General features: G+C 48.9%; 1 protein-coding gene and 1 long non-coding RNA gene across 5 annotated transcripts in view; one reads left to right on the forward strand and one right to left on the reverse strand.

Moving 5' to 3' along the window:
* Window positions 1-23,071, forward strand: part of LOC143363050 (uncharacterized) — a 38,720-nt gene extending 15,649 nt beyond the window's left edge. The window contains exons 2-4 of the long non-coding RNA XR_013083721.1: window positions 18,712-19,222; window positions 19,301-19,374; window positions 20,072-23,071. This is a non-coding gene — a long non-coding RNA (uncharacterized LOC143363050). The remainder of the gene's footprint in view (window positions 1-18,711; window positions 19,223-19,300; window positions 19,375-20,071) is intronic.
* Atpalpha (sodium/potassium-transporting ATPase subunit alpha) overlaps window positions 1-23,650 on the reverse strand; it is a 104,984-nt gene extending 81,334 nt beyond the window's left edge. For all 4 annotated transcript variants that reach the window (XM_076803652.1, XM_076803648.1, XM_076803649.1 and 1 more), the window contains exon 1: window positions 23,606-23,650. In XM_076803652.1, coding sequence (XP_076659767.1) covers window positions 23,606-23,635 — 30 coding nt within the window. In that variant the 5' untranslated portion in view covers window positions 23,636-23,650. The remainder of the gene's footprint in view (window positions 1-23,605) is intronic.
* Window positions 23,651-27,021: the final 3,371 nt, after the last annotated feature.

Consider the following 27,021-nt stretch of genomic DNA (forward strand, 5'->3'; position numbering starts at 1 on the left):
CTATCTCGACCGACGCCCGGAGGAGTCGAACGCGACCGTCCCAGGAACCACTTTCGAGACACGCCTTCGATTTTTCTACAACGTTAAGCCGGAGTGTTCGCTTAAATCCTTTTCACGTTTCCGGTCCGATCCTCTTTCCTACGCTCTTCCCGAGGACCTAGAAAATTTCGCGCGAGAGGGATCGAAGCGGTAGGTCGTCTCTAGTATCAGAACCACGGAGTCTCGTTCTGTGATCCGATTGCAGCACGCCCTGACAACCCTGAAAGTACAGTACCTACTCGATACATGTCCAAAACACGGGTCTACAACTCTCCTAAAATAGGAAATAATGAAAACTAAGGAAGTTTTGCTATTGGATTATAGTAGTGGTCTCCTGGTCTCACACCGACATACCCGACTCATGTTAGCTCCCTCGAGCTCCATAACCCCTCACGGGGTATACTCCGCGGTGGGGATAGTTTTGGGACTTTTACCGTCTAGGAATTCGAGACATGTACAGAGTCTACACTGTAGGTTCCGAAAAATAGAACCGATCGACTCGGGAGCCAGCGAAGACAATTAGCATTGTCCACGGAGATGTGACCACCTGTAACGCGTTCAGGGTCCGCGAGGACAATTATCGAGACTGACGCAGGCGTAAACGGCTCACAGTGACAATTATCGAAGAGGGGTTTCTTTCTTGCTCGGCGGTGTGCCGGAGTACAATCTGGTACAGAGCTCTTCAAGGTTACAGCAATGTCGAACGAATGCAGTCATCATCCCCTCTGTATCCTACAACTTTCTGACGCGTTTCTTCGCGTGACCTATAATTTTCTGGAGAAAACGCGCTTCAGAGCGTACCGCGCGCCCTGGCAAAGCCGCGAGCGATCGAGCAAGCTTCGCGCGGAAGAGGCACGCGAAGGTGTCACAGATTCGCCGGCGTTCTTACGGGCTGTCGTCTGTCGATTCTGTTAGCGTGCTGGTGCATTCGTACCGGCGCGGCGCGATCACTGTGACGCGTGTAGGTACACGCACATAGACGCTGGCTCGCGTAGCCACAAGTGTCTCCATGCGCGTGTGGTGACCGTGACTGTATCTGCGTCGGAGGAAGAGGCACATTACGCTCAATCTACCTCCGCTCCGCTCGACTCCTACTTCGCCGCTTTTCGCGCTCGTGATCCACGATCCACAAAGATAGAGATAGAGATAGATGGATAGAGATAGATAAAGAGAGAGAGTGAGAGAGAGAGAGAGAGACGCGTAACAGTGACTCACACCCCTGCCCCACCGTATTCGGCACGGTTTTACACCGGCTGTGCTGTAATACCGCTATCACGCCGCGTGTTTCGTCCGCCACGCTCTCGCAGTTCGCAGCCAGAACCGTATTGCAACCGCTCGCAGACCATGCAACCGTACGCCGTGCTCTCCCATCGTTCCCGCCGCCACGCAGTTCGCTGATTTATGCCACCAACACGCCGACAGCTATTCCCTTTTCCAATCGAACCTATTCGCTCCGCTCGCGCGCCACCTTTTTGTCCCCCCTTGAACAGGGGTTGGTGAACCCCACCGAAGACACCTTATTTCGCAGCACAGTAGCGTCTCCGTAACCGTCGCGTCGTCTGCCGAGCGACACTTCTAGTGGAGCTACACATTCTTCGCAATGCGCCCGAACGCAGAGAACGATTGCGATTTCAAATGCAAGAGACTCCCTTGCCTCTCCTTCTGTCCATTCGCCGAACCCTTTCGCGCCTAGAACTTTGATCGCTCGTTACGCGAGTAATTATGATCGTCACTGTATCGTGCTTGGTGCCGTTTTAATTCGACGAACGAGACGAATATTACACCTTTTGGGACAGTCCGATACATTTCTGTGTAACTCGGTGCAAGAGGGAACTACGTTACAAAATATAAAAAAATTGTTGTAATTTTTACATTTCAACCCATTGCACTCGAAGCTATTTTACCTCCAAGAGGAAACATTTCTTCCCACCTGGAACATTTCCCTTCTACATATTTGTTTTCATGTTATACGTAAGAAAATGACGCAATTTACTCGTGCAATACCGACATGTTTAGCAATTTATTGAATACAAACAAATTCAATGATGCAAAACATATTTTGTATAATGATACAGTAAGTTTTAGTGGTGGCTTACAGTCACCATTCGAGTGCTAAGGGTTAACATTTGTAGTAACGAAGGGCTAATTAATAAACCGAAAACCGTGTCAAGACTTCGGCAACGACCCGACATTATGGTCCCGACTGCCTAATGCTCGCGCGCCAGTCGGCCATCTCGCCTAAACCGAGAAGCAACCCTCGAGTCTCTGTCCAACCAGCGAATACTCGTTATCGCGACGCTAAGGGCCCGCTAATGAAACTCTTACCAAGACGAACCGCAACGCGTTCCGTTCCGGCCCGTGGAAGCGTATCGTTCCCGATGGCAGTAATGATGCAAAAAATAGCGTTCCACGGGGATCGATCGGTCACCCAACGACGGAGAGACAGAGGCCGGGGGGGGGGGGGAAATATTGTGGCTGCGCGGAGGGCCTTGAGTGAATTCACCCGGCCAAATAAAGGGTCCTCTTAATTACGCGATTCGGAACTCGGCCAAGAAAGAGGACCTCGGGGAGCTGTATTAACACGCCTCTCCCGGAGACGTCGATTCAGAACGATCTTGTTGCCCGGCTCCTATCTGGATCGCCCTCCTTTTCGTGAAAACACGCCCCATGGATCATTCCGAGCCGACGATAGTCCGCACGGAGTTCGGTCAATCTCTCCTGAAGAGCAAGTTACAGTTATTTACAATTATATTGAGATTGTACAAATGCATTTAGAGGAAATTTATTTAACACATTTATTCCTCGGAACATACACTACGGTAAAAGCTGCTGAAAATCTGGATATATTCTCGATATTTTTATAAAATAATCTAAATTGGCCGCTTTTAGAGCTCCGTAAACCTAGTGTTATAGCGAGCGAGCAATAGCTTGAGTTTGGGGGCCCCAAAATTTTTACCATTGAGGGCCTCCACTACACTCGAGCCGCCACTGCGTCCAGAGAGGGGGGCCAGATCCGATCAAGAGAAAACAGAATCACAATAGTTTCGAGTAGTTTTCACGTTCTCCGCGCGAAAAGCGTTTGTAAACCGAGAAAGTGAGGCGAAAGAGCGTTCGATTAACCGATATATTCTCGATATTTTTATAAAATAATCTAAATTGGCCGCTTTTAGAGCTCCGCAAACCTAGTGTTATAGCGAACGAGCAATAGCTTGAGTTTCGGGGCCCCAAAATTTTTACCATTGAGGGCCTCCACTACACTCGAGCCGCCACTGCGTCAAGAGAGGGGGGGGGGCAGATCCGATCAAGAGAAAACAGATTCACAAAAGATTCGAGTAGTTTTCCCCTTTTCCTGCGCGAAAAACGTTTGTAAACCGAGAAAGCGAGGCGAATGAGCGTTCGATTAATCGCGCGCCATAGTCGAATCGGCAGTGGCGTTGCGCAATCGGTGGCAAAGGAATAATCCGAGCCCCGGGTCCAAGAAAATGGATCCAATTCCGATCGAGCGGGAGCCCTCTCCGAGCGAACGGATTCAATTATTCGAGCAGCTCGGAAGAATCGAGCACGCGACGGATTCCCGAGCGAATTTCGTCCTCGATTAAAATTACTAATTACCGAGTCGCGGTCCCGGACACGTGCTCGGGACTGGTGGGATTAGCCTGCGTCACTAGTTTAATCAGGAGCGGGGGCCGGGTAACGTGCGCGCAGGACGTTCGCCCGGCTAGCAGACTTTAGAACGACTAATGCATCGATAGACAGTCACAGGCGGCTGATGCACAACGGGGACGATGATAAAATCGTAAATTGCGGCTAGCGGCGCGCAGACGTCGCGGGGACAACGACCGGTTAGCGTAACCGATATCGCGTGGTGCGGCCTGTACGATTATTAGAATGATTAACACCCGCTGCTTTCTCTCTCGTACACGCTTGTGGCCTCGAGTATCCATAAATTACGCGCAGCGCGTTTCGCCGCGTCATTAAGACCGCCTCGCGTCGATCGAAACCCACGTCTTCGGTGGATCGATCGATCGGTTTCCTATTTCCAATCGGGCGATCACGAGGAAAGACGTCCGAGGTGAATTCTGTTTATCCGAGAGCCCGAGAGTTTCGGAATCACGGCGACCTTCTTTCAGAATTTATACGAAACCTATACGAAACTCTGTCCCGGGCAGCCCGGCTGCACGAGCTGCCTGGATTTTTCAGTAGGATTTCCGAATTTATGTCCTCCGCCGGTCCATTACTCTTCTTCCGTTAATAATTAACAGATCGAGCGGCCGGGGAATTATTTTCTGACCGCCGTTTACCTCGGAACACCCCAGGCCACCTCGACTACCTTTCGTCAGCAGTTTCTCTAAATCCCCGGTATTGATTCATCAAGTTTCACTATCACGAGCTACACCTGAGCAACCAGGTGGCCGGGAGCCACGCAGTCGTCAACCGGCGTCGCTTAATTCGCAGTCGCGAGATTGATCAGCGAAGCGACTCGCTCGTTTACCATTCTTTTTCCCGGACGCGGACCTGCTCCTTAATTATCCGGCACTCGCGGAGAGCTACTTTAACCTGCTAATTAACGGAGCAACGTTCCCGGCAAGTCCTCGCGATTAATTTTCATACGATGCGACCCGTGAACCTGCCACGCCTGGCTTCCGAGCAAAGAGATTGCTGCGACGACAGTGATTTCTATGTCGCCGAGGATTGGATGATAAACGTCGCGGAATTATCCCCACTACCGTCGGGTATACCCTGCGAAGGGCCACGAAGTTCGAGAGGCCGAGGAGTGTAAACTGTGTCTCCTGCACGATATACGACGCTGGGAAGATCCGCCGTGTTGACATATATCGAGAACTCGCTGTATTTGCTGAACACTCCGGTTCCCTGTAAAGTCGTGCTCGGAAGAAAATGGCTTCTGGAGATCAATCATCCGCTTTTACCTTTCGACTCCCCGCCTCCGATCCTTTCATCAAGTTTTATGAAGGTTCCGAAGTTGCGCCGCGAGATCAACTTGTTGGCCGCGCCAATTAATCTACCGTCTCCCCGTCTCGATTCAACGCCTCTCGCCAGCGAAATCTATCAAAATCCACGTAACGCTTCTTTATTAATATCGCCGCGATACTCGACGGAACGTTATTTCATTTTCAAACTTACCGAAACCGACTTCTGATCGTAACCTCGACGTCTTCGGATTCCGCCGCGGAAATGTAAATTTGCGAGCGCAAACAGCGCCGAGCAAATACAAATATTGTCCGAATAAATATTCTAAAGTAATAAATACATCGCGGACCGCGGCCGGAAGAAGCATTCCTATTCCACTTCATTGATTGTTCCAATTTATTTCTGCATACTATCGGATTAGGAGTTCCTAATGATACTTTTTTCAAATCCTCAAAACAATTACCGCCTAAACGGCACTCCCTTCATCAATCTTGTTCCCGTGGCTCATGAAATTCTTTCACAGGCTCCTAAAACTTTCGCAGGGCCCGCTCGCTCTCGTGTTCAAGCTGTTCGCCCCTCGAACCGTCTCGGCAGTCGTTCTTCTTGATAATCCTGTTTTCATGGCTCCTAAAATTTGTTCACAGACACCGCCGCGTTCGTAGGCTCCAGATACCATTGTACTCGAGCAGGGCTAAACAATCCCTGCGAGTGCTTTCTGTTTCCGTTAACACTGAACCTACCGAGCCCTAAAAGTAACTAATACATGTTGTTTCATAATTCAATTTTGGATTCTGTGCGGTTCGTATTATGATACATCCTCTCCTAAATATATCTATTTCATCATTTCCCACGAAAGCACTGTTACAATTTTAGTAATTGTAAAATAAAAAATCTGGAACGGTCATTTCGACCGGCGGTTCAGTGTTAATCCTGTTTCCTTCTCCGGTACAATTTTTCCGCCAGTGTAAAATGTTCGCAGATCCGGGGGCAGAGCGCCGCGGGTAGTATTTTTAATGGAAAAGGCAAACACCGGAAACCGCAGGCGCAAAGATCGAATCGAGGAAGCAAAAAGGAAGAGCGATCGATCAAATCCGCCGCGATGCGAGACCGATCGTCCGAGGAAAAATCTGTCCGCGGAGAGTCGAAACATGTTGCGGAGGGTGCGGCGTCCGGGGGCGGGGGCGAGAGGAGGGGGGACGAATTCGGTGGTACGCGGTCCAGCAGCATCCGGGTCACCGGCAAACGAATCAATTTTATTCAGACGATCCCGCAACGGCAGCGCTTTTCTTCTCCCCGCCTCTCGTTCGTGCCGTTAATAGCGGCGATCGTCGGGGACTATCGATACCTGGCGGGAATAAACTGGTCTCGCGGTCGAGTCGGGTCGACTCGGGTCGAGTCAAGTCGAGTCGGGTCGAGTCGAGTCGAACCCGCCGCAGCCGTCGCGCGCGATTTACCCGCCCCTTTCAGCGTCGACGGCATTAAGCCGTGCAATTGCTCGGCGAACGCGAACAGAGGGTGAGAGAGCTGGGTTGCGGCCGGTGTGTTCGAACACGTACACATCCGTACGTGCGCGCAAACACACACACACACACGGACACACACGCACACAAGTGCGGGAAGAAGACAGAAAAAGAAAAGAATGGGAGAAGGGAAAATGAGGGGCGTGGGTGGAGAACCGGTGCCGGGGGTGAGAGTGGAAAGAATAGCAGATGGAACGGTGGCAAGTCGGGCTTTCGGGCTTTGTCGGTCACAGGGACTCTCCAGTCGTTTCGACCTTCTTTCCGCGCGGCTCGGTGCAACGGCCAGCGAACGCGAAACCGCGTAGATGGCGCTTATACTAATCAGCCTGCAACCCTCCTTCGCCTCCCCCGGCAGTGGAGGGCAGGGCGAAACGAACGGAGGAAAGGAAGAACGTCGACGGACCCGGCTTAGGGATGCTAGAGAAATAGAGAGAGAGAGAGAGAGACAGAGAGAAAGGGGTGAGGGGAAGAACGAGAGACACACAGCGACGGGAAAAAAGATGAGCAAAGTGAAGTCGCGGAGGAAAGAACGGAAGGAAGAAACGAGGGATAGAGCCGGAGGATCAGCGAAGAGGGATCTGGTAAACGGGGTCGCGGGGCAGGGGGTGCAGACTCTGCGGGGGTGGGAGTTGTATCGACCGCGCCGCACTGCGGGGCTTTATCCCTTCTCCCGCCGCCGCCGCCGTTCCACCACCGTCACCGACTACAGCCGGAGGAATATATCCTACCCCTTCCTCGGTCCTATCCTCCGCCCCTGTCGACCCTTCTCCCCCGTGCCCTGCCCCTTCGCCACCCTACTCCGCCATCTCCACACTCTCGTCTCCTTTCGGATCGTTTTATCCTCTTTTTCCTTTGTCACCCCGGCACTCCTCCCGCGTCTTCTTCTTCACACCCGGTGGTTCCTCCAATTAGACATATTCTTATCTTGATCTATTCCGTCTTCGCTCTGGCTCTTCTCATCGCGGGCCTTCCACCCCCGTCGAATCGGAACGACTCGCGCGTTTTCGTTAACGTCGCGCGCCCCTTCCTCCTCACCCCCGTTCGCGAGACCTTCCGCACAAGCTGCTCGTGGTTTTTCATCGTTCCGTTCGTTTGTTCGTCTACCACCCTCCTCCTCCTCCTCCTCCTCCTCCTCCTCCTCCTCCTCCCGACGCCCTTTTGATCGCGCGCAGAGTCCCGGTCCCACGGAAATCCCGGGAACACGGGGTCGGGAGGGAAACGGATTTTTTCGCACCCTCGCGCCTCGGCTCGATTCCGATTTCCGTGCGCGCCGCCGTGTAATTCGAGTTCCTCGCGCGAGACGCGAGGCGCGGACCGCTTGATCGAAGCCCTTCCGGCCGCGCTACGCGGCGCAGCTGATGCACTCGGGGCGCACGGGCTGGTGCAGCTGCTGCATCCGGATTCCGTTGACATGGAAGGCCTGTTACGTCAAGGGCTGTTCCGCGGCAGAGAAGACTCGATTACGGGGAAAATGAAAATCGAACGACACGCAGCCCCCGGTACCGGCGATCGTGAACTCGTCGGAAGGGTCCGCCCTTTGCCACCGACTCGCAGCCGCTAGCTGGAGAAAATTATTTTCGATTGTTGGAACACGAGTCATAATTTCACTAACACACGTTCCGTACGTCCCACGGTACACTTAATGAGGAATTAATGATAAGGAAATTTCGGTATTAGGTGGTAGAGAGGACCTGTTAAACCGTGCTGACAATTTATTGAGATACGAATTTTTGCTTTGTTCTCCACTTTTTTCCTGGATAATTGGTACTTTTGCCGTGTTGTATGCGACGCATACGTCGCCAGCGAAATAATTAATTTTAATCGCGTGCGCGACCCACGCGGCTTCGGCGGAAAATAATTGAAAATTGTTAAGCTAACTGCGAAAATTTTGTCGAGCTAATTGCGACATTCGAACCGCTGCGCTTTCTCGGGAAAAATTATAACATCCGGCCGGCTCTTTTCACGTCCCGGAGACGGTCGGTTGTTCTACTCCGTTTAATTTCTCCCCTCGATTTTTCGCGATGCTAACGAGGGATTGTTCATCAACCGACCGTTCCCGTCCAATTTTCACGAAACTAGCACGCAACGCGAAACCGATAAAAATATTCGAGGTTCTATACTTTTTCAGCGGTCGTGGAACGAGCCTGCCGATTAGGGGTGGGAATGTTCAACATATTTCTCTGGCGAATCAATGATTAGATTAGCTCGAGCGAACTCGGTATTAAAACGCGAGATTCGCGCTTTTTCTTTGCGACCAACAGTTTCGATGATGAACGACCAACCTGTGATTTGCAAATCTATGGCTGTTTCACAACTCCCTGGGTATGAATAACGGGGCGTTGAAAACTATTTCACGATTAATTGCAAAATAAAACTTGTCCTGATATTGAACCAGTTTATTTTTTAACTGACTGTACAGTCTCTGCCGAATTTTCTTAAATTAATTTAGACGGTTAGAAAAACGTGGCTCCGTATTAGGAAGAATTTTATTTAACGCGAGGAACAGTTTTAAACAATCTGTGTTGACACGCTCCGCGTTCCGTTCTTTATCACGGGCAATTAATAACATCGCGTATGATACATCAAAATCGTTTCCCCTCGCGCGTTATAATTTGCGCTCGGCTTCGCGAGCGGTCTCACAGACATATTGCCATAACGACGTTTCCAGGACACGCTATAAATGTTGGAAAAACTAATCGGAACAATTGGGTTGCGTGCGATCTATTTTTCCGTGTGTCGGCTCGTTGTTCTAACGGTGTCGCCATTATATAACGCCGTCCTATTCAATAGTTAATTATCGCGGTCTGTTTCGAATAGCTGATTGAAATCGATCAACTAGCCAATGAAATTCAGCGAAATCAATCAGTGCCGGGCGGGTCCCCGCGCACGGAACATATGCAATTATTGAAACGTTAAACATTAGACGCGTACACGTGTACATGTGTAAACGCGCCGTGTACAACTGACGTTCGCATAGTTGCATCGTCGCGGTTCCAGCGAGCTCGAAATTGTTCCATGCGTTCCTCGGAACTCCCGGTAATATCTGATTTTCCGAATGTTTCTCGTGCGTTAGCGCGTATCGTGGGACAAAGCGAACCAATTGGCATAAACGCGCAATTTAATTCTGCACCGGGGCGGAAACGAGTGGGGGGAAGGAGGGAAAAAAGCAACGAAAAAAAAAAAGATTCACCGTAAGCCGAGCGCCGTTCCGTCCCGAGTCCCGGGAACAACAATTTAATAAATACCGTGCCGACATTCGCAACTTTCCGTCGGGGAGACTCGTGTCCACGGAATTAAATTATTTTCCCTCGAACGAACACCATTCGATCTCATTGGCTCTCGACGGAACTTCGTAATTGGTCGATAAGTGGTCAACAATATTCCGCTACTGCGTCGGCGTCGTGTCAAACTCTTTTTTTTTTTTTGTTTTCGGTGAACGAATTTGCCCAGGTAGAGGGGGAGAAATGATGTGGAATTATTCAAACAGGCTGTGAAGAGAAAACATCTCGTGCTTCCTCCCCGTTCTAGAACATTAAAGACCGGCTTTAATCCTTGATAACGTGCCGGTCACGTGCTAATGAAAGCCTGTACAACACCCGTTTGAAATTCTTACCGCGCCGCCGGTTAAATCTTTGAACCAGATCGAGGGTAATCGTTAACGCGAAGGATTTTTGACAAAGCGTTTTCCTGGTCGACCCCGTTTTCACCCGACCGCGGATTCTACGGCGAAAATGAAAGAAACATGTAAATACAGTGAACTCTCGATATATGTCAACAGCTCGGGTCTTGTCAGCGTCAAGTATCGTGCAGGAGACGTACCCGTGTTATGTTTACACTCCTCGGCCTCTCGAGCTTGGTGGCCCCTCACGGGGTACATCCAGCGGTAGTGGGGATAGTTCCGCGACGTTTATCACCCAGGCCTTGGCGACATATACAGAGAAGTCACTGTAATCGATTTGCGGTCCTATGTCTAAATAGTTCCATATTTTATCGACTCGATTACACAAGTAAAATTCCAGCGTACAGGAATATAATTTCATTTAACTTTATTTCTACAGGGAAACACGGTTCCTCCACCGCAAAGAGTTAAAAAAAAAGTGCTTTCATAAGATTTCATAGTACTTTTAGTTATTCACGGAAGCGCAACCGCGTAATTTCAGTGTCTAACAGTGAAATAAAAAATTCGAGTTCGCCTGTTCAACCTGGCGGTTGCAGCGCGAAGGAACGATAAAGAGCACAGAGCGGCGGAGGTGCAAATAATAATATGCAAATGAAAATTCGATAAAACTGCCGTGCGGAGAAACGGTGTGCAGCTGGAAACTGTTACGAGCGAGCAGTATAAGATGGATTCGCCCCGAAATAGCGTTACGGCGCACGCCAGTGAAATAAGGGTCGAAACGGGGGGAGGGTGGTGGTGGATGCAACGAAAATCACGATGACCCGATTGCCCAAGAATTTTCGAACCGGTGGGGGGAAGGATTCGTGCAGGGCCGTATCGTGATCACGCGGAAACGTGCCGCCGGGGCTGAACGATGCACGAGATCGGCCGCGTAAAGGGCCAAGCAAACAGGGTTAGGGTATAGCCGGGCCGGGGATAAGCGGGTCAAATATGCTCCGAGACCGAATTGATTTTTCTTCGCGCTTCTCGGTGTATCGACGAAAACTCTCCGTCGTATCGATTGCCGACAGTTAGCAACCGAGGCGAACACAAACTACTCGAACAAAAAAAAAAAAAGGGAGCCAAGGGTGGATCGACGGAGCAGGACGATGAACGACGAAGAGAAGCACGAAAACAGGAGTCTCCAACGGGGGTCGCCAGCCCCGGATTAAAGGGAAAAAATTTACGACGGTGTAAAATGCATTACTGTCCCGACACTGTGAATCAGCTGATCCAGTTAAGAGGTTCCGCCCACCAACCGGAGTCGACAAATCGCGCCCATAAAAACCGTGTCCCCTCGTTCCATGGAAATTTGAATTAGGCGACGGCCCTTTCCATTCGCCCTGCTGATGCTGTCTCGTAAAAATATCAGAGATTTCCATTAATTTTTACACAGTGATTTCTTCAGACGAAGTGGAAATCTACAATTTTTCGGAATTTTTGCAACCAGGATTTTCAACTTAAAAATCCGAATTAATTACGGTATATGGATCTGGGTGTTCGGCATCTGCAAGATTTTTTTCAGAATTTTCGCATATGGCTTCATAGGGAAAATAAGTCAAGAAGTAATTTTTTCCAATTTACCTCAGTTACGTAGTAATAAGGGTAGTTACGACTACCCTTCCGGTCGAGACGCGCTATCAAATGTTTCATAGGCCCTTTAATTTTATCCAAGGGTATTTTTGACCACCCTCTCCGGCTACAGACACCCTTCCACGTGTACATGAAACGTGTTCGAATTGATTTCCGATTCGATTGCGTCCGCAAGGGTTGCCACCGAAAATCCGCGAAAGGTGTTTCGGCGCGAAAGGGGTTGTAGGTGGCGGAGCAAAGGGGTTGCGGAGCAGGATCGATGGACAGGATCCCGTCGACTTAAACCGTCGCCGCCGCGGCACAAATATTAGCTCAAGTCCTCGTCGTTTCCTTTCTTTTTGCAAACCGTTCCATGAAATATTCCCGGCGATTCTTCACGTTAACCCTGCGAACGACCGAGCCCCGTCGCCGACGGTAACTACCGACGGCAAAGAAAAATTCGCTCGGCAATGAACATTTGTTACCTTTGTGTTCCTGCAGCTGCACAATTTCAGCTTCGAATTCATTTTCCTGCTGCGCGAGACCGAGGCGTATCATCAATTCGTTGTTGGATGAAAGTTCCCGCGGGAGCTGCGTTTCCTTCGACAATCGCATTTGCCTCCCGTCCAAAATGCATGCGATACAACATGAAAACGCGCAGGTTGCATTCATTATTATAGCGATCATTTCGCCGGGATAAACTTTCCAGGTACCGTAACTTGTACAAGCACGCGTTAGACGTCACGGAGCTAGTTCGGAAGTGGGATTAACAAGCTCGCGGATTGTTGTTATTCAATTATGTATAACCGTGCGCGGTTGATACATCGGCTCTTCGCGGAAATAAAACTGTGGCGTTTTCTAACACGTTTCAATATAAAAAGTTTTATGATGACAAAATTGTACCGATTCTCGAGTGCAAGCGACGGTTGAATATTAATCGACCGCAATTATGCCTCCTGGCCCATATTTTCGACGTTCAACCACAGTGGACATTGGGCGTGTCTATTTGCGTTAGGTTCTTCAGGATCCCGTTTACCGTCCTCTGTAGTTTCCCCCGAACGTTCAATTATCTCGAGTAATTGCCAACCACCGAGCACCGGCCCCATGAAGCGGCCCGAATTTTTCCCAGTGTTTTCTGTGTCTGTTCAGATTTCTCAGAGAAACGGTGATAATTTTTCGAACGTGGGGATCCACGTTTAATTTCGGAAAATTGTGTTTCCGGAAACAAGCACGAAGCGAGCTTTAGGATCGAGCGAGGTGTTTCGCGGGTTTCCAAAGTTAAATTTCCCGAGGAAACCTTTGAGATCCGCGGAATTATGCGGTGCTGGGGAACCGCGTCGCCTGGAGAGAGATTAACGTTTATAATCAATGATCGCGGCCGGTAAACTCCATCCAACGTTTCACACCTAATCAGCGAACCCGGGCAATTTGTTATGCGTTGCGGTGAAGCTTGTCTGTCCGGCCGGCGGCTAACTCGCTGTCCAATGAAATTTCACGTGAGCGGGATGAATATTTAATTCCTTGGCGGCCCGGCCCTTCCTCGTCCTTCTCCCTGCGCGGCGGAAGCGGATTAATAAACAAAGGTACGCGCGCGTCTTTCCGCTTCGAAAATTTCAAATGATTCAATTCCCGAATCCCACGTGCCTTTTAAAACGCATTTCGCGTTGCTCTTCGCGTGCACGGTGTGCAAAATTATTTGGCCTTTATTGTTCAGGGTAAAGTAAGTCGGAGATTGCGCTGCATTCTCGCAAAGAATAATTTGTTTTCGAGCGTTGCGCACGCGGTTCGGCGGGTCTTCGTAGTCGAAGGCTCGAAGGACAACTTTAAAGAAATAGGAAAAGAAGATTTGATTCCGGTCCAAAAGCCCGGCCACGAATCGAGCTTCATAACTTGGTCGATATTTTATCAAGACGCCGAGGAGCAAACGGGCAAACAAATTACGAACAGCGAATTCTGTGAATATTGCCTCTGGTCTAACTATGCTCCAAGTTCTTTCTTAGCAAACTGCTCCCATCGCGGAAAAAGGAAAACCGATCCTGTTCAAACTTCGCTGAACATCCTGTCTCGGATGTTCCGCCTCCATTGATTAGTCGAGTTTAATAACAAAGGCAGAACCGGAATGACGTGCATTGTCAAAACAACAGATTCGTATCGAAATTTAATTGAGTTTACTTTAAATCGCCCACAACGGAACGCCAGCGCAAAGAAAATATTGGAAGGGCTCTCGCGTGCCATTAATATCCAAAAAGATAACAACGCAATCGAGTAATTGGCTCGTTCGACCGGAGCTGCAAATTGGTTGCAAAACGTCGTTGACCATCACGCTCGCGAAATTCCAATTTCTTTCCGCGAAATAATATTTTGAAATTTCGATGCAGAATCCGCGACGGGAAAAAGAAATTCTGCTCGCCTCCCCTCCGTCTTTAATTACGTTAACGCAGCGAACCGCGGTTACGAATCGATTCAAGGCGTCGCGGCGAATGCGTGCGCGTGATAAACACGCACGCTGCGAAATAATACGGCTTCGTTTGCCGCCGTGACACTCGTCGACGCGAAAGAACTCTCATTCTCGCGTCTTTCAGCGTTACACGAACAGGAGAAGAAAATGGAGATGGAGAGAGAGAGAGAAAATGGTGGCAGAAGAACTGAACCGTGGAATATTCTAGGAGGCTACGCCCGTTCAATTACGGGTCCACGTCTAATTAATTCGCCGCACATTGTGTCTCCCGTGGCCATTGTCGTCGTTATTACACCCGGCGCAGTTGCGTGGCCGCGTTATCAGACGTTGCGCGCCGAGTTGTCCCGTCGTTGCCATTCGTTATTTCATTTTTACCGATACACGCTCCGATGGACATAATTTCCCGCAATTGCGGGAAACAAAGACGGTTACACGCCGCGATAAAATAACGTGTAATTATCACCGGGGCGAACCCCGCCGACGCCGATATCACTCCCGATAACGATCCTTGAAAATCCCGTACCGCCGGAGCACGGTCGATGCAAGAATTACGATGCAATAGTCGCCGCTAATGGCATCGATTTATTTATTATTCCCAGCGCCATTGTGATCGCGACACCGTCGCCGGAAGAACAATACCCCGTCGTTATACACCCCGTGTCCCGCGAACAATAAAATCGACCCGGATTTTCCTATGATCTGTTTTTCCAGCGGCGCGCTCCAATCACGCGACATTGTCACCAAATCTCCATGGCGAACCCGGCTGCCAAATAGAGATCTGATTGGACGCGCCGGGTCTACGCGGATACCGCCACTCCAACTTTCATAGTCCAAAAGCGAAGTATGATTTTTTGGAACGAAATCAGCGCACGAAGTTCAGCACCGTTGTTCGCTTTTAGAAATTATTATAAAAATATCGCAACGCTTCTAATGACTGCAATATCTAAAACAAAAAATTACATTACATATCCCAGACGAGATTATTCGCTCATAGACTTCCAAAGATTATGACATACACTGAACTCTCGATATATGCCGACAGTACCCATGTTATTGTTTACACTCCTCGGCGTCCGAGGCCTCTACACCCCGGACAATTCCGCGACGTTTATCGTCCAGGCCTCTTCGACAAATATCGAGGGATCCCTGTATCTCGCTTCCTCGAGCACTATAATTTCTGCGCACGGTCCCAGTTCGATGGCAGGGTGTCGCAGGTCTCAGCGAATTTTTCCGCGCGAAAGTGTCATCTGGTTCGCGAAACCGTTTGAAGACTGCCGGCTGATCCTGCGGGGGGTGTTAGGGTCGCGCACGGTGTGCACAGGGGAGTGTTCTCGATGACGATGCAAAGCGTATCGCGTGGCCCTCGACGACAATGATGTGTGTGCCCGTCAAAGTAGCAGCAACCTGCGCCGACAAGGGGGCTCGTGCATAATTAGGAGGCAAGGGGTGGCAAGCCTGGTTGGCCAGGAGCGGCGGTGTTTGCGCGCGCCAGCCACTGTGTGTACAAGCACGTGCAGAGCAGCACGCACCGATACTCCTTCTCTCTTTCTCCTGATTTTTATTCCACCTTTTTACACCGTTCCTCTCACATTTCGCCCCGTGTTTGCACGACTCGGCTTTCATTCTCGCGCGAGTAATTTTCCAGAACGAAGATCCGCCGTGCTCCTCCTCTTCGTCGAGGGAAACCTTCAAAATTCTGGCCATTTCTTATGGTACCTAAAATAATGTTAGTTTTTACATATTGGTACACTAAAATTTTTCAATTGAATGTATTGACTCCTGTACCGTAATTTTAAGATTTTGTTAACCTCGATCAAGTATCGCTTTTCCTCGTTTTTACGAAACCAGTGGATTTTCCCGGACGGCGGCTCGCGCCGTCGTAAAATCGAGGAGAAAACTGTTGTTGCATTTCGGTGGTGCGCCGCGAGCAACGGAGTTCTTCGGTTTTCCGTTTCTCGTTGCGCAACACTTCCCCGCGGAACTCTCGAAATGATCCTTACACCCCGGGACCGGGACCGGGAGAACGTGATATAATGGCGGGAAGAAATCCTTTCTCCGATTCTTTGTGGACCGTCCGGCGCGACGTCGAGTTAATTCGCAAAAACTCCGAAGCGAACGTTCTCACGGAATTAGCGCCGACAAACGTTTCATTCTTCGAAGAGGATTTCGCCCGGTTCCGAGTCCCAGAAGTATACAAATTGTTCGTAATTGAAGGTTTTACAGGATGGTGATCTTCTTCGTGTTCGCCTCCCCCCCCCCCCCCCTTTTCATTCGGTCCGTTTTGTTGTTTGAAGACCGAGCCCGCCGCAACGGTTAACGAAGAAAAGAAACGCGAAGCGAAGTTTACGTAATTACTTTGCGAACCGTGATCTGCTCTCGGGGGTTCGGTGCTTTTCTTCGTTTTTCATTCTCTCGTTAAGCCTGAAATCTAATACGCCGCGGGGAGGGAGGGGGAACGGTGGTATATTAGATACGAATTTCCCTTCCGGTTCCTTTTTATCTCCGTAACATGTAAATATCCGTGAACCGAGGGCGTTTTCTTATTGATCGTTTTTCCCCGGACACCGAGCGAGCTTCCTTATCTACGGTGACGCGGGTTTCGCTGGTTTTTACTCGCCTGTAATAATCTTCGTTAGACGCGGCGAGGTTTTACGATAAGCACGCACTTGATGGGAATTCTGATCGGCGCCGCCTCGAGTGCGAGACACCGCGAGGCAACTTCCTCCTGGAAGGAACTCATCTCGAACACTTTAATTAACTCTTTTGCGTACTTTCCCCCTCCGAATATAAATGAAACAATAAGGAGATTAACATCATAATGGCCCCCCAAATGGAGGGGACAGGAGAACTGACTAAGATCGTGTAGCTCCGTGCGGCTTGGATCGAGACTTTACTGTACATACCACTGAAGGGTTGCGGAACTGGGGAATCTATATATGTCGCCAAGGCGTGGACGATATACGTCGCGGTGTTATCCCCACAACCGCGGGGCCCGTGGGGGACCAAGAAGCTCGAGAGGCTAACACGGCTCGGGTATGTCTACTGAACGATACACGACGCTGCGACATATATCGAGAATTCACAGCGTTTCATGGGCAAAAAACACAAAATGACGTAATCTCAGCCCCCGGAGTGACCGCGTTCTCGAGACTCAGCAGTTTTCACGGTCCCCGTGGCCGCGACCGTATTCTACATAGTCGTTCCGGGGGAATTTATGCCGCGCGGAATTGCTTTCACCTGGCGGGGACGGAATTATTCATAAAACGGCGATATCTTCGCGTACACTAAATTCGGCGGTCCGGTACATCCGGTGCTAATCCTATCCGATTGACCTTTCGCCTTAATCGAGGTCCCCTCATGCTGCCAATATAATCGTGTCCATCAAAAAGTTCCGCAGCACTCTCAAAAGTTCGATGTTCAATTAATTGGCCGACGAGGTGCGTCGGAGCTCGGGGTCATTTCGAGCCCTCGACAAAATTCACTGATCGATGCGCTCGAAGTCGACTGCGGAAAATTTTTTGCAACAAAGAAACAACTCGACGCGAAAAGAAAACAAATTATTTCCACCGGTGAATTACGTAAAAGTAAGGTTACCTGAACGATTAAACTGCGCGTTCAAACGTTCGCCGCGTTCTATCTAAATGGACAATTACGCGAATAAGAAGAAGGACACTTGACTGATAGAATTCCGAAGTTTCCCCGGCAGTTAGGCGAGTTTGACCGAAAATCCACCCCGTCCTTTTTCAAAATTAAGGCAACGGGGGCGGGGTGGGGGGTGGGGTCTCGACTCGCGGAGTGGCCGACGACAATTTTCGAGGGGCTCTTAATTAAAGATAAACCCATTAACATGCGCGCGCGTCTCCTACGCGTGCTCGTCGTCGCGTGCTCGCCGCGTTACGTAATTTTATCGGCGGATAAGCCTTTATCTCCGAGCACGGTATCGAACAGGAATATATTGTCCCAGTCGGCGCGCGAATAATAAGAGCGCAGGCCAGACATTATGCTGGCTGGCACGTGACGAAAGACTCGTTAGCGAGCGCGCGCGCGAGAGAGCAAGAGATTCCTTCGGTCTTCGAATTATGTGGGCGTTGAATGGGCAACCGCGAGATTCTGCTTAATCTACGTGCTCCCATTCTTCCGGGGTATTTTATGCACACTACCGGTGCCGTGGAACTTCGTGCCCGAGTCTTGTACAATGCGCATAATTCAGTTGATCTCCCCCCCTCGACGTTACGCCCCTTTACGATTTTGCTTCTTTCGAAAGAGAGTCGAGCAGCTGCGACGACCGCATTACTCCTCTCTGTGTTCAATTCTATTTGTTTAATTGTATTCGCAACGGCGTCCATCCCTACCGTTCGAAACATCAATCGATCTTACTCGTGTCATATTCCTGCTTCCGGGAGACAAATACCATTTCCATCCCCGGGACAAGGATGAATCGAGCGCACTGTACAATCCAGGAAACCACCGAAATGTTTCCTCTATTTATTCTGTTTCCAATTTTTAAATAATTTCCAATTCGTGTGCCGTTTCAGGTCTCGCTGCCACGGGTGTCGCCGCGCGGAGGAGAAAAAAAAAAGAGACCGGCAAGTCGACGGGCATTTAAATAATTAAGGAGGCGCACGCGGATGCGAGAGAGCGAATTAGACGGTGGAGTTTAAAAGGGCCAATGTACAGGGCCCGAGGGTTTCCTTCCCAGGAATTATGGTCCCTGGTCCGCGTGGGCTGACCCCTCCGGTGTTCACGTCGTCTCGCGGAAGTCCGCCATTAAAACAGCTGGATCGAGCCAGATCTCGCGAGACGAATCTAGCCTCTTCACTGTCACGGGTCTGACCTCGGATCTCGGGTATCCTCGATACCGGCCATCCCTCGTATCCTTGGGGAACCTCGATAAAACCAGCCACGTTTCCTGCAGGACGTGTTCACATCGGCAGATCCTCCAGGAATCCTGTCCCAGATATGCATTGCCAGCCGGAAGAGCGAAAGACTGGGACACCATTTTCCGAAATAAGAGCTGTGGGACCGGTCAAGTATCGTTATTTACAGGTATGAAAGAACAAGAGTTTACCTAGTCTAATATTCGAATATTGTCGCAAAGGATTACCAGAAAATAATTGTTTGCAGCTTGGAAGAGTTCATAAGGGCTCACGGTACTTTGTGGAATGAATGGGATAAGAAAGCTGCCGTTTTTCAAACTAGTAAGATTTTTTAAGATGTTTTAATAAAGCTTTCTTATTTTGTTCCGGACCGTGTGGTTATTTGACCAAACGAACAGAGTCCCTTTTGATTTTCATCCGGCGCATCGAGTCGGTTGCAATTTTCCGGAAAACCGGATTGCCCGTGTAAGAGCGCGTTTCATTATAAATGAAAGAAAATTGAACTGAAATCGGGCAGAAAGCACCGCGTCGAGACGCGACGCTGGGTCGCCGGTTCTATCGGGGGCAGCAAACACGCTGGAAAATCACGAGCACCTGCTGCTGTACGTGGAAAATTTATATTTTATCTGGCCGATGCAATTTCCACCGGGTGCCCGAAGAAAACCGGGCGTCGCGATCGATCCCGTCTTTCCACAATACTTCTCGCGGTGTCGTAACACGGAAATAGTGTTTTACGATGGCACTCGAATCCGAAAAGAGGCACGCTCAAAACAGACGCCATTCGCCGATACGAGAGCCCGGATCCGTGCCGCTAGTAAAATCAGAACCGATCGAATCAAACGCGGGAAGTTGATGCATTCTAGACGAGAGGCGTCGATGAGAACAAAGTGAAAATAACTGTTGGACCTAACGGTGAAACTGTATCGCAACAGTGATTCCAATAAATATTGTTAGACTTCGTTTTATAAAATAAATAAGCTCGAACTAAGTTTTTACATGCGTGTTCAATTAATTTTAGTGGGCTGAAAATCATCGATTAGGCGCCGGTTCGAGGAAAATGGATTTTGGAAATGCATTCTGTCCGGCGAATCGAGACCGAAGTTGAGACCGAGTTGAAGAGAAATTGGACGAGGAAATACAGTGGAACAGAGTGGAAGAAGCGTGTGCACGGCCCCCTGACACACATCGACTCGTTAAAATAACGACATAATGGCTAATTTAGCGATAATAAGCACGAACCGTATCGTTCAAATTAGCGTCGAAGGTGAGACGGGATTGACAAAGAGGGATGCCCGAGGAGCGAGGGAAAAGAGAAAAAGAGAAAAAGAGAGAACCGGCGCGCGCCGCCGCGTGTTACCATTCAAACGGTATCGCGTTCCGCTCTGGTCCAACGTCTGCCATCTTGCGGATACCTCTCGAAACGAGTCCCCCGGCCAACACTGTAACTCGGGGACTCCCCCAGTCAACCTGTTTCCTCCAGAAAATAATTCACACTCGCACACGTCGCCGCAGTATCGTTTCCCCGAAGCTTTAGGTCGCCGCGATTCGAATTAATCACAGAATACTTTATTCCTGCACTTGAAACGACAATAGGCTGTCGAATGGTCGAGCTCTCGGGTTACCGACATTATTAATCACCGAGGCATTCATTCTAACTGCACTGCGAACGTCCAGCCCTACTGTCGTACTGATTTAGATACGCACAATTTCCAACGAGAATTTATCGCGCGAATTCCACGGAAATGAAAACGCAGCTACTTCCTTTCTGCGAATAATGTTGCGTTTCTTTTTTTTTACCGCAAAGCAACACAAACTTTCCATCGTTGGTAATATTGCAATAATATAGCAATAATATTCTTAGCGAGTACATTCTATCGCGAGTGAATCATTATTTAACTCTTTCTTTGGTGCATCAGGAATTATGGCCCGTAAAAGTTGGAGTAACGAGGGGGCAATAAGTGTTTCGTTTGTCTAGATAGCAAACAAGAAATAAATCCTTCTTAGCGTTGTTTAAAGGAAAGGAGTTTGCTTCGCGTTTAATAGTGATTTATAGCGATTTATTTGCATAGGGGAACGCATCCAATGTTGATTCCGTATCGCTGACTGGATCGATGCTTCCAGATAACGGCGCTACGTTTGGGAACGAGTATGCAATGGCATCGCGAGCATCAACAGAGCAAAAAAAGTGCAGAGCACGCTATTCGGGGTGCAACGGTATGGAACGATCATTATCGGTCGGGGTCGACAACCTTCGTCAAAACAGTCATGATTGGCAAGCGAGTAATCGCGTGTACGATATTATCAACGACCAGCGGATCAACGGGACCGATTTTTTGTCCACAACTAATCGGCATTGTCGTTTATGAGGGTATACCGATTTTTTCCTCTATTATGGCCGCTGTTACGCGGACGATTCGTCCGTGGACCCACCTGAAATTTAGGTCGTGCCTCGCGATACATAAAAATAAGGCGGCGGTTTCCCTGTTCGACGAATGGGCACCCTGCCAAGGACAAAACCGAATTCGGTGAAATCTATTCACAGGAATGCGCCCTACACGGACTCGTTGTTAATTCGTAACAATCCTTTTTTTTTGTGCGGAAGCTAGTAAACAACAACGGCCCGTGTGTATAATCTTCGAATTTCAATTTCAGTTCCACGGAAGATTTCACCGCGATTAGAAGACATTTTATTTTCGTTGTCATTTCTCACGGAGATTTTGACGTGTGTGCATGTGCAGAGTGGATCCGAAAAGTGTGCTCGAACGATGAAGATTCATAACGTGTTGTATTTAGATATCGTGCGTAAGTACTTCGACACATACAGCTGGCTTGTAGACGATAAGAACGAGCGTAAAGTTCTATTTTTATTCTAAGATATTCTCCAGCAAGTGTTTCGGAAAATTTTCATACGACATATATTTATCGCTGAACCGGTTCCGCTGATATCCGCGTTTGAACAATGTCAAGAGCGACAAGGTTCACGGCGACTTGAGCGTGACCGTTGATCATCAACTTCTGGTTGAAAGTGTTTCTACAATTTTTGTAACGAATTTTCCCGTCTTCCGCTTCTCCTTTTCCCGTGGGATGGCGATCATTAGCTCTGACCAGACCTTGACAGAGATACACGCAATCACACTTGTCGTGTTATCTCGGCGACCTTATCTCCCTTCCTGCTCTTTTCGTTTTTTTTAAGACACAAACAGAACTTATTCATCTGTTTACCGCAAAAAGTTTCCAAATATTTTCGGGTTATCAATGTAGGAAAAATATTGCAACTCGCGAACGAGACCAGGAATAAGTGATCTTGTTTTGTACACAAACGCATCCACAGTGAACACGTGCAATAGTGATCGGCTAGATTCCTCGCGCGTAAACAAACGTGGGCAGCATTCGCGAAATAAGACGCGAACGGTTTTTTCAAGTAGGCCAGTTCGTCTTTAGAATATTCGACTTCGCGGTTGGGTAGTGCGTCACGTTCCGCGTACAAGGAATCATTCATGAAAAATGTAATTACGCGACTGACGCATCCTTTATGACACGTCCATTAGTTCCAACCTAATTTGCTTTATCTCCGGCTCATTAACGGCATTCAACGGTACGATCGCATGAACCCGTCGTTATTCCATCTGATTCCCACAGTCGAAGAGTGATGCTTTCGTAAACAAACGCCGTTACAGAAATGAAAACAAGCCGGGTTCACCTGGTGGGGGGATTAACCGACACTGACACAGTTTCGAAAGAGTCGAAACTTTCATCCGAAAGCCTAAACGGTTAGGCCGGTACGGTTCCTAGCGTTGCGTTACAATTGGAATGCAGCGGAACAGGTATTCCATCCGGGGTATCGTGTTTCCAAATATTTACTCAGCTTCTTAGCTTCGACGAGATACAGTATTCACTTCCTAAATGAGGGGAAAGATCTCTAGCACAAGAATTAAAAATTGATCCCGATCGAGAAAGCGAAGCAGAATTAGGAAATCGCGTCTCTGCAGTAAATGCAATGTCCGAAATTAAAATGGCGCGTTCGGGGTGTCACTTTAGCCAGAAAAAATTGGTCCTTCAATGTTTGCCGAACGCCTCCTAAAAAACACAAATAATATATTCAACTGTAAACTAAAGTAAAACGTTTTACCAAAGTCATGTATCCCAATTGTTTCCAAATAATTGAAGGAAGTCCGTTCCGTTTAGCAAGTTAGGCGACTATGTGGCAGCTAGTTCCCAACCGAGAGTGTAGATATAGTGACCGCCGGTTCTTGAAAATATAAGTTCGCCTCGCTACTGTACAGGTTGATCGGCAAACACAGTGCGGACGACGAAAAGTGAACGAAGGGCGTGGTTTATCGGGCAACATGACGTTCCTGCGCATGGGTCTCGCGTTGCACAAAGCGCGCGGCACGATCGCCGATCGCCGAATCGATCGAGACGATCGATGAAGCGAGAGGATCGCCGGATTCGGGCGTGTCTCTCGGCCGTTGGTCTCGCGCGCGCGCGTGTCGTCGCCCGGAGCCACGTCGAACAAGTTGAACAACAAAAGAAAGCAAGTAACGTTACTGACCTCGGCTGCTAGCTTCCCTTTCGACGCCATCTTGACAACAATAATGGCGGTCGGTCGACGCGACGGTGCCGACTACCTTCTGCACGCGGCGCACTCGACGATCGCCGCAACAAACTTTCCGAAATGTACGCTTCAACACTGGGCTGCACCGTTTTGCGAACACACACGCGCAACTCGATACACGATCACACCCGTAACCGGCAGAGCAAACTCTGTCACGAACGACGAGCCGCGCTCGAGTACTATACCGAAACACGTGCTGACGTCACGGCACGAAGCGTCTTTTCGTACTAGCGTGTGGTGTACTACGAGGAGCACGAGTTCACAAGCGACACGACGGCAACCGGCCCCGTCACAATCATGCCCCACCACTTTGTCCACCGACCGATACAAGTCCCTTTCACTCGCTCGCTCTTAACAATTATAATAAAGCTATCCGACCCCCTCCCACTTCTCATTCCATTCAGCTAACCTCTCTCTCTCTCTCTCTTCCTATCTCTCCCCCTCTATCGAATCCCTTTCTTTTGCCTCGATGATACGCATCTATCTCTTTCTCATCCTTCCTGACAGCTCGACCGGCATTCAAGTCCAAGTGACACATGGGACTCCTGTATACACGCGAGTTTCAATATCAACGTTATCAAACTTGCTAACATTTTCCCTACGACTATTACCTAGATCAGGAGAGAATCTCTCTGCGGCAGCCATCTTGTGACGTCATACTTGCTTCGGAAAGCCGAATATTAGAAATTACTGCACGATGAGGTAGAAATTCGCAATTTGGGCTCTGTACAGACGTAGATTGGACTTTTAGGAAACGCAAGTGACCACTTTTAAACTGCTCATTGCAATATTGAAGCGTCAATTTGTCGAGATTTTGACCCTTGCAAGTTCATATACGTATATCGCAGAGAGATTCTCTTAGCTTCGAGAGATTTAGTGTTCGTATCGAAAAAAGGTACAGACGTAGCAAAGACATGTACAAACACGGTGGTATGCATATTTAATTGATTACTTACTTATTTAAGACGAGGAAATGTCGAGAAAAAAAGGCACAGCGTAACATAGCGTGACAGTCAAGGCCAAATGCCTGCCGGCCCCAGACTCAAAGGAGAAATCTACTATAGATCATAGCAACCCATCAGTCACTGACTACATTTAGGTGGCTTAAACCGTGGCGGACAACTACCGTGACATTTGACGAGAAGAACGGTGACTTTGCATCTCAAGCTTCCGCTTCCTATGCCTAAGCCGTCTTACTAATTATCCTCGGTTTGCGTAGACTTCGCGTTTCGATGCAGTATTAGTTTCGTATTAGCTCGAATCGAGCTTTATCCTCGACATATTAATGTTGACACTTGTCGAGGTGCCTACTCTGACCGATGGGTCCAGCGTTTCCGGAGCCCATCTCATACATCTTACCAGACAGATCGTAAACGAGTTTACGAGATTGAGGTTAGGTGTCACCCGAACAAGATCATCGCCGTTCCTCTCTCTTTCTTACTCCCGATCGGTAAGACGGCCGTAGCGAGGGGAGATTCGCTTTAATTCAGAGTGTATTAACCTTGCCGCACGCTTCTGCCCTCGTTGATCGCTGTTGATTAGGCTCGGCCAAGCGGAGCGCACTTTTTTCTCCGCGAATTTCGAGCGTGCCGGGAACGTTCGAAACATCGGCGGAATTGCGCGTCTTCGGCTGCGCGTCGAACGTTCGATTAATTTCAAAAATCGATATCGCCCGTCAACGAGTGGCGCGTCTTTCGAATGGCCGATGGTTTTAGAGAAATGCTGAAGGAATTAGTCGCTTGTAAGTATATTGAGAACGGTGATACTTTTGAAAATGGACTTTTTCCACCTTTCTCGATCAAATAGCCTATTGTGCGATGCAGCAAAACGTTGGATGCTCAATTCAAGGTGTGCATCTCCCTTTATTCCGACGCGTCTCGTTATCTTCTTCGCGATAGGCCAGAAACGATATTTGTAACCTACTCAGCGAATTGCGAGAATTCTTGTGACTCACCTATGTAAGTGTGTGTGTGGCCTGGCCTGACTCGCGTTCTTTCGCTCTTTTCTCCAGACTCCAACCATACATTAGCTCGTTAACATCTTCTCATGTTTTACGCATCATGTTCCAGAGGTATCGGACAGAGAACAGCTTAAAAGACTCTGTTCATCGTACTACACACATCGTCAGCTTCCTGAATCAAAGACAGAATAATTTTAATTTCCATATAAACGTGACAGAGGACTTTCATTAAGGAAAGAACGTAACAAAGGACAAAGGCAACTAAAGAGGACTCGCGATCGGTTCTATAAATGGATCTACGTGAAAATGTTAACGTTTACGCGACAGGGGAGAATCTATTTTCAAGCGGGAAGGACGTTCGAATCGACAATGATCCGAATCGTAAATGTCACCGCCTAATTAATTTTCCACGTCTGCGTACGAAAGCGTCGCCGAGCTTCCGGCTCTGTTTCCTCGGTCTCATTCGTTCCGCGCTCACGTAGTTGCATGTTACGAGCACTTGACGATCCGATAGGATTGCATCGGTATTGTACGATACGTGGGCGGAACACGAACTCCCCGAGTTTTATATAAAAGACCGTTCCGGTGACGATGGCTGACCTACTAATAATTGAAAACTGGGAAAAACTTTTCCCAGCACGGCGGCGCTAGCGCGCTGCTTCTACGCTGGCCAGATACAGTGAATTCTCGATATATGTCATCAATACGGGTCTCTCCAGCGTCGTGTATCGTCCAGGAGACATACGCCTCCGGGTCCGAGGTAGTGGGGATAATTCCGCGACGTTTATCGTCCAGGCCTTGGCGACACGCATAGAAAAATCACTGTAGCGTGTTCTGAAAGCAAAAGCAGAATACATTGATTACAATGGCGCTTGCTTTGGCGAAGAAGATCTATTTCGGAGAAAGTTACGTTTGTCGCAAAAATCGGAGTTTTCATATGCAGCGACCGAGTAAAAAGGGAAAAAGGCAACCGGTTGCCGGCTTTAGGCTGCAGAGAAACGCGCGTCTCATTAATCTCCCGTAGAACAAAATTTCTGTGCCGCGGCCGCACGCACACACAGACGAGTCATTTTTCAACCGGATGCATTACCGTCGGATGCACCGGGCGAGAGAGGACCCGTGTCCAAAAGAGTCAGAACCGAGGTAAGTGCATGGAAAGCTCTATTTTCCCTCTGTTTGTACACCTGTACGCCGCGCCGCCCAAAACAATTCCTCGTTCGCACATTTGTCTGCACGACGATCATCAATCAGGCGCGCCAGATTGTTTAGAATTTAATTCGAATACAATAGCCGACAGCTCGTTAATCACTGCATTTCCATCTCGTGTGTTTTGTTTTGTGCAACCTCTAAATTGTATTTGTTGTAGTGCCAAACGATCGAAATACCAGTGACT

Source organism: Halictus rubicundus, chromosome 18 (genome assembly GCF_050948215.1).
Source record: "Halictus rubicundus isolate RS-2024b chromosome 18, iyHalRubi1_principal, whole genome shotgun sequence".
NCBI classification, from domain to species: Eukaryota; Metazoa; Arthropoda; class Insecta; order Hymenoptera; family Halictidae; genus Halictus; species Halictus rubicundus.